Below are 7,649 nucleotides of genomic sequence, written 5' to 3'. Positions count from 1 at the left end.
AGAGATGGAGTCTATGTTGCCTAGTATAAGGATCACTCAATCTCCTGAGCTCAAGCAATCCTCTTATCTCGGCCTTCCAAAGCAATGGGGTTACAGGCATGAGCCACCATGCCCAGCCTATTTTTTATTTTTTAGAGATCTTGCTATGTTGCCCAGGCTGCCCTCAAACGCCTGGGTTCAAGCTATCCTCCCACCTCAGCCTCCTGAGTAGCTGGGACTATAGCCACGTCCCACTGCCCTGCTTTGAAAGATTTTATGTTGTTTCAAGATAGTGGGCCAGGTGTGATGGCACATGTTTGTAATCTCAACACTCTGGGAGGGCCACTTGAGGCCAGGAGTTCGAGACCAACCCGGGCAACATTGCAAGACCCCGTCTCTACAAATTATTTTAAAAATTAGCTGGGTGTGGTGGTATGTTGACTGTAGTCCCAGCTACTCAGGAGGCTAAGGGAGGAGGATGGCTTGGGCTCAGGAGTTCAAGGTTGAAGTGAGCTATGACTGTGCCAGTGCACTCCAGCCTGGATGACAGAGAAAGACCTGGTCTTAAAAAAAAAAGTTTTCATTTAATGCACAACACAATAAATGAATGTTTTTGTTTAAAATGAAAAGTTTATTTGCTGAGTACACCAAATAGGATGCAAGCACTGCCATGACAAATATACAGAAATATGCAGATAACATAAAACAGTAATTTAGTTTAAATGAAGGGAAATCTCTTAAATGTTATGACAACATACTCCCAAGAACCTTTTCTTAAGTTAATTATACATTTCAATAAAATAAACGGTAATGGATTAGTGGATGTTAGCTTGTGAATTTTTCTTAAAAATAAAACTCCAACTCTATTAATCCATGCCAGTTAAACACTATAACTAAAATTTCCAAGTAAGCGCAAAAGGAGATGAAGCAGTTAGTTACCTTTTTTGCTTGAACAGTCCAGAGGAAAATGGTTACTATAAATACAGCAGGCAAACTGTTAGACTGACCTATCTAGAACATAGTGTACTAAATTTCAGTCTCAAATTGTGCTAAATGCTCATCATTAGTATGGCACATTTGGTCCATGATGTGGTTTAATGCCAAGACAGATCCCAATTTGTTACAGAAACACATAGATTACTGTTGCTTTTTGTTTTTAAATACATATATTTTAAAAAGCCAGGTATACTTCCACATACAAAGGCAGGTTTCCCAGAAGAAATTTATAGGAAGTAGTCTGGGGTGCGCCGTGTAACATGAGGCTCGCCACGACGAGGCGCTGGGTCAAACTGAAGGCTGTAAATGGCAAAAAAGGAAGCAAATAAAGGATTTGACTTTGCAAAGCAAACAAATGAATAAAGAACAAGACAGTGTAGTAGAAAGAGCAGTCCTGCTTTCCCACCATGACCACATCACTTATGGCTGGAATGGCCAAGGGCAAATCACTGCAGATGCTCCCATCCCAACTAACTGCTTCATAGGGCTATGGTGAAAATTTAAGAAGACAGAATGTCTGGTTTGGTGCCTGGCATAACAACTTCTAAATATTATTATTTAAAAGCTTAAACAATTAAAGATTAAATAATACTAAGTTTAAACAATTGTTTAATATTATTTAATAATAATATCTTTTTTTTTTTTTTGAGACGGAGTCTTACTCTGTGGCCCAGGCTGGAGTGCAGTGGCACGATATCGGTTCACTGCAAGCTCCGCCTCCCTGGTTCACGCCATTCTCCTGCCTCAGCCTCCTGAGTAGCCGGGACTACAGGTGCCCGCTACCATGCCCAGCTAATTTTGTTTTTGTATTTTTTTTTAGTAGAGATGGGGTTTCACCGTGTTAGCCAGGATGGTCTCGATCTTCTGATCTCATGATCCATCCGCCTCGGCCTCCCAAAGTGCTGGGATTACAGGCATGAGCCTCCGCACCCAGCCTAACATCACTATTTTCTTGAGTGTTTCTGGTATGAAAGGCTGGTGGGTTTTTCCAATTATTTTCGTGCCTCTATTGAGATGATCAGGTTTTTTTTTTTTTTGAGACGGAGTCTCGCTCTGTCACCCAGGCTGGAGTGCAGTGGTGCAATCTCAGCTCACTGCAAGCTCCGCCTCCTGGGTTCCCGCCATTCTCCTGCCTCAGCCACCCGAGTAGCTGGGACTACAGGCGCCCGCCACCTCACCCGGCTAGTTTTTTGTATTTTTTAGTAGAGACGGGGTTTCACCGTGTTAGCCAGGATGGTCTCGATCTTCTGACCTTGTGATCCGCCCGTCTCCGCCTCCCAAAGTGCTGGGATTACAGGCTTGAGCCACCGCGCCCGATGGAGATGATCAGGTTTTTAAGCCCTTAATATTAATATGGTTTATCATATTGATTTTCATGTTTTGAACCAACCTAGCATTCCTGGGATAAATCCCACTTGCTCATGATGCATAATCTTTTTATATATTGCTAGATCCAGGTTGCTGGTATGTATGTTGAAAAATTTTATATCTGTATTCGTGACAATGCTGGTCTGTGTTTTTTTGCCTTTGTCTACTTTTGGTATCAAGGATAATAATGCAGGTATGACAGAATGAATGGAGTAGTCCTCCTCTTCTGTTTTTTGGAAGTGTTTGTGAAGGATTGACATTAACTCCTTTTTATTTTTGAGATAAGGTCTCACTCTGTTGCCCAGGCTGGAGTGCAGCGGTGTGATCATGGCTCACTGCAGCCTCAGCCTCCCTGGGCTCAGGTGATCCTCCCACCTCAGCTTCCTGAGTAGCTGAGACTATAGGCTGAGCCACCACACCAGGTTAATTTTTGTATTCTTTGTAGATACAGGGTTTTACCAGTTACCCAGGCTGATCTTGAACCCTGGGCTCAATCTGCCTGCCTTGGCTTCCCAAAGTGCTGAGATTACTGGTTAGAGCCATCGCACTTGGCCAATTCCTTTTTTAAACATTTGGTGGACTTCATTAGTGAAGCCAATTGGGCCTGGCCTTTTATTTGTGGGGAGTTTTAATTTTTTCATTTATTTATTTATATTATTTTAAATTAAATAGGGACAAGGTCCTGCTATGTTGTCCAGCCTGTTCTCAAACTCCTAGTCTCAAGCAATCCTCTCAGCTTGGCCTCCCACAGCTGGGATTTACAGGTGTGAATCACCATGCTGGCTCAATATTTTCACATTTGAAAGGTCATTGAGATTTCATACTCTTTGAGTCAGTTTCAGTAGTTTCTTTCTAAGAATCTGTCCATTTTATCGAAGTAACTGAATTTGCTGGCATATAGTTATTTATTCTATTCCCTTATAATCCTTTTTATTTAAGTAAGGTCTCTAGTGATTTGGTAATTGAGTCTTTACTCTTTTTTTTCTTGCCAGTCTAGTTAAGGCTTTTCAAAGAATCAACTTTGGGTTTTGTTGATTTGTTCTCTAATGATTTTCTACTGTTTATTTCCACTCTAAACCTCGTTTCATAAGCTTACATCAGGTTTAGTTTACTCTGCTTTTTCTAGGTCCTCAAGTATAAACAACAGGTTACTGATTTTAAACCTCCTTTTTTTTTCCTTTCTGAGACAGGGGTCTTGTTCTGTTGCCCAGGCTGTAGTGCAGTGCTGTGATCACAGCTCACTGCAGCCTTGATCAACTGGGCTCAAGTGATCCGCCACCTCAGCCTCCCACACAGCTGAGACTACAGGTGCTTGGCACCATACCTGGCTAATTTTTAAATTTTTTTTGTAGAGACGGGGTCTCCCTATGTTGCCCAGGCTGGCCTCAAGTGATCCTCCTACTTTGGCCTCCCAAAGTGTTGGGATTACTTGCGTAAGCCACAGCATCGATCCATGTTAATGATGTCTAATTTCATTTCCTTGTGTTTAGAGAATATACTTTTTAAGAATCCAATCTTCTTAAATTGCCTGAGGCATGTTTTATAGTCTAGCATATGACTATGTTTCATGTTTACTTGAGAGGAATGTATTCTGCTTTTGTTGGGTGTTGTTTTATAGACATTAGGTATACAGTCACAGTGTTGCTCAAGTCTTCTACTACCTTCATCTCCTGCCTAGTTGTTCTATCCAAGAGAAACAGTTTCTGTTGCTTAGTTTTTTCTTGTGTAGAGGTCACACTCTCTTGTTCTTTCCATGTCTTATAATCTGTGGTTGAAAAATTGGACATCATACATACTATATTGCAGTAACTCTGGAATTCATGTCCTTGGGGACTGATCTTGTGTTTTTGGTGGTTTATTATTTTTGTTTAGTGACTTAGCTGAACTAACTGTAAAGTCTTCTTCCCCCATAGTGTGCAGCCCCTGTGGCCCTGCTCAGATGTTTTTACTTTTTTTTTTTTTTGAGACGGAGTTTTGCTCTTGTTGCCCAGGCTGGGGTGCAATGGCATGATCTCAGCTCACCGCAACTTCCAACCACCCCCTCCCAGGTTCAAGCGATTCTCCTGCCTCAGCCTCCCAAGTAGCTGGGATTACAGGCATGCGCCACCACGCCCAGCTAATTTTTAGTAGAGACTGGGTTTCTCCATGTTGGTCAGGCTGGTCTCGAACTCCCGACCTCAGGTGATCTGCCCACCTTGGCCTCCCAAAGTGCTGGATAAAGGCATGAGTCACCGTGCCTGTCTGTTTTTACTTCTTTTTAATCTTTCACAGCCTGGCTACTGAGAGGCTGTCTCTGGGTAGGCATAAGTCACTTACTGATCAAAGATTGGACTTAAGCCCCCTTGGCCAGTTAAGATCTTAAAGCCCACCCTAATGACCACCAGAAATGTTATGTGACTTGCAGATTGCTATCAAAGCTGAAGAAGTTTACATTCTAGCTTCCCATTCAGTCAGGGACTAATAGTTGGATCTTCATTCTCCACTCAGTCCAGAGAGGGCATGCACATATTCTGCCAGACTGTCAGGGATGAGTGTGATTTTATTTTAAAGTCTGACTTCCTAGGAGGTGCTCCTGGGTCAGAGTAACTGAATGTTCAGACAATGATTAGAGGTTGTGTTTAAGCCTCATATACCAGTGACGGTTACACCATTTGTTGATCAATCTACTTATCTGTTTCCTGGGGCTGCGGTAACAAATTACCAAACTGTACAGCTTATATAACAGGGATTTATCCTCTCAGAGTTCTGGAGGCTACACGTCTGAAACCAAGGTGCTGGCAGGACCACACTCTCTCTGAAGACTCTAGAAAAAATCCTTCCTAGCCTCTCCCTAGCTTCTGACAGCTCTGGCAATCCTTGGCTGGTAGATGAATCACTCGAATCTCTGGCTTCACACAGCATTCTCTCGTGTGTGTGTTTCTTTTCCTCTCACTAAAATCCCGTTTGAATTGGATTTAGGCCCAACCTAATCCAATCCAATTTCATCTTTAATAATTGTATCTGCAAAGATCCTACTTCCAAGTAACATCACATTTTGAGGTTCTGGGTGGACATGAATATTTGGGGGGGCGGGCGGGGACACTATTCAACTCAGTACAATCTATGTGTGGCCTGAAAATATTATCTGAATACCCCACATCCTACTCTGACTGCTCCTGAGTGGGTATGGCTAGTGCAAGTGCACAGCGTTCTTGTCCCATAGGGCTGACTGTGATCCCAGAAGGGCTCTTCTTGGCTTTTTCCCTGGTGCTATTTGTTGAACAACCTGTTGCTCTGCTCTTTTGTATGCTGCTCCTAGTATCATGGGAGCCATTACAGCCCTCTTAATTGGTCTCCATCATGACATCCACTGTTTTCCACAAAGCACTCAGATTTGGAATTCTCCATCACCTAAGTAAGGTAAGTCCACTGAGGCAGAACTGAGGAATTTCTGTGACCTTCCTTTCCTCCTGAGCAGAACTTCTGTGCCAGTGCGGGCTCAGTGATACCACCTGGTTTATAAGCAGGTGCTGGGGTAACAGCATTGGGAAACCCAGCATTCTCATCTGCCATGCATGCTTGGAGCACAGCTTCTGCCCCAGGAGCTGGGACAGGGAAGGGGGCCTCAGCCTGCTTGACTGCGTCCACCAAGAGTAGAGCTTCTGTAACTCCAGACTAGGAGAGGTGAGATATGCTGGCATCTGATCTCTGTGAGTGAAACCACAGTCCCAACCCTGGCAGCTGGTAAAGAGGGGGAATCCCTTAGCCTCCTGACTGTACCAACCCAGACTACAGAGCCTGTAGTCGTTTCTGTGAGAGGGATCTGGAAGGAGTTGGAGGGAGCAAGTCATAGCTCAAATGCCACAGACAACGGCTATTATTACTGAGATTTAGTAGGTTTTCTTGAATTAACTGTTTCTCCATCGGCTGTATGCCCTTAGGATAATTTTCAAAAGCTTTGAAAAATTATTTTTTAAAAGTCACGTTCTCCAGCTAATGGCTGTTTTTGCTGGGGAGGCGCTTTGCTATACTCCTCATCCCACCATTTCAGAAACACAAATCTTCTTCTATTTTTAACATTTAAAATTTTCCTTCTGAAAGTAAGTATATACAATTAAAATGTACAGTTACTCACAAGGAATATTTTAAAGTGTCATCTAATTCCATGATAGCAGCCTGGTTCCCACACCGGTAACAGTAATTGGGTGCACTGAAAATAGTAACCACATTCCGATCATGACACCAATTGTATCCCTGCAGGATAAAAACAAATTCAATATTTCATTATAATATTATGATTTTGAGACAGATACATTTAAAAAAAACTAAACTCAAAAACTACAGGCACTCTCTGTGGAAATGTAGTCATCTACATTACTTTATAAGGTCTCCATCTTTAATAGTTTGTGTACCTGTACAGAACCCTGTGCAATTTGTGGGCCTAGGATTCTGTTTTTTTTTTTTTTGAGACGGAGTCTCGCTCTGTCGCCCAGGCTGGAGTGCAGTGGCCGGATCTCAGCTCACTGCAAGCTCCGCCTCCCGGGTTTACGCCATTCTCCTGCCTCAGCCTCCCGAGTAGCTGGGACTACAGGCGCCCGCCACCTCGCCCGGCTAGTTTTTTGTATTTTTTAGTAGAGACGGGGTTTCACCGTGTTAGCCAGGATGGTCTCGATCTCCTGACCTCGTGATCCGCCCGTCTCGGCCTCCCAAAGTGCTGGGATTACAGGCTTAAGCCACCGCGCCCGGGCTGGGATTCTGTTAAATGCAGCTCGCTAATTGTTGTTTTGCCTTATCTATGCTTGAAATCTTGGCAAGGATGTGTACTGAATTTCTCCCACAATCATAATAAATCTCTCAATTTTCCCTCATGAATTATGCCAATTATTCTTTATATATTTTGAAGCTATTACTACGTAAATACAAATTTAGAATACTTTCTTCTTAGAGAACTGGGACAGATTTCATCAATAACCTTTTTATTTCTAACAACACCTTTTATTAGCGCCTATCTCATTCATATTATTGGCTATAATTAGTATTATAGTGTGTGTATATATATACTTGCTAATTAGTGTTATATGTGTGTGTGTATATATGTATATGTATACACACACACACCTGTGTTGCTCAGGCTGGAGTGCAGTAGCGTGATCTAGGCTCACTGCAACCTCCGCCTCCTGGGTTCAAGCAATTCTCCTGCCTCAGCCCCATGAGTAGCTGGGACAACGGGTACACACCACCACACCAGTCTAATTTTTTGTATTTTAGTAGAGACGGGATCTCACTATGTTGCCCAGGCTGGTCTTGAACTCCTGAGCTCCAGCTAT

At 42.9% G+C, this 7,649-nt stretch overlaps 1 protein-coding gene across 2 annotated transcripts in view; it reads right to left on the bottom strand.

The window, feature by feature from the left end:
* The window catches only part of PPP2CB (protein phosphatase 2, catalytic subunit, beta isozyme), a 25,797-nt gene that overhangs the window by 10,692 nt on the left and 7,456 nt on the right, over positions 1-7,649 (bottom strand). The window contains exons 5-6 of one of the 2 annotated variants that reach the window (XM_011944533.1): positions 6,458-6,576; positions 1,179-1,275 (exon numbers count right to left, since the gene is read on the bottom strand). In XM_011944533.1, the coding sequence (XP_011799923.1) occupies positions 1,203-1,275; positions 6,458-6,576 (192 nt within the window). In that variant the 3' untranslated portion in view covers positions 1,179-1,202. Of the gene's footprint in view, positions 1-587; positions 1,276-6,457; positions 6,577-7,649 lie in introns of those variants that run through there. The other variant, XM_011944532.1, reaches the window with a different exon arrangement.

The sequence above is a fragment of the Colobus angolensis genome, unplaced genomic scaffold (assembly GCF_000951035.1).
Source record: "Colobus angolensis palliatus isolate OR3802 unplaced genomic scaffold, Cang.pa_1.0 Scaffold233, whole genome shotgun sequence".
NCBI classification, from domain to species: Eukaryota; Metazoa; Chordata; class Mammalia; order Primates; family Cercopithecidae; genus Colobus; species Colobus angolensis.
The sequence above is the reverse complement of the archived record's forward strand: the minus strand, read 5'-3'. Positions and strand labels throughout refer to the sequence as shown.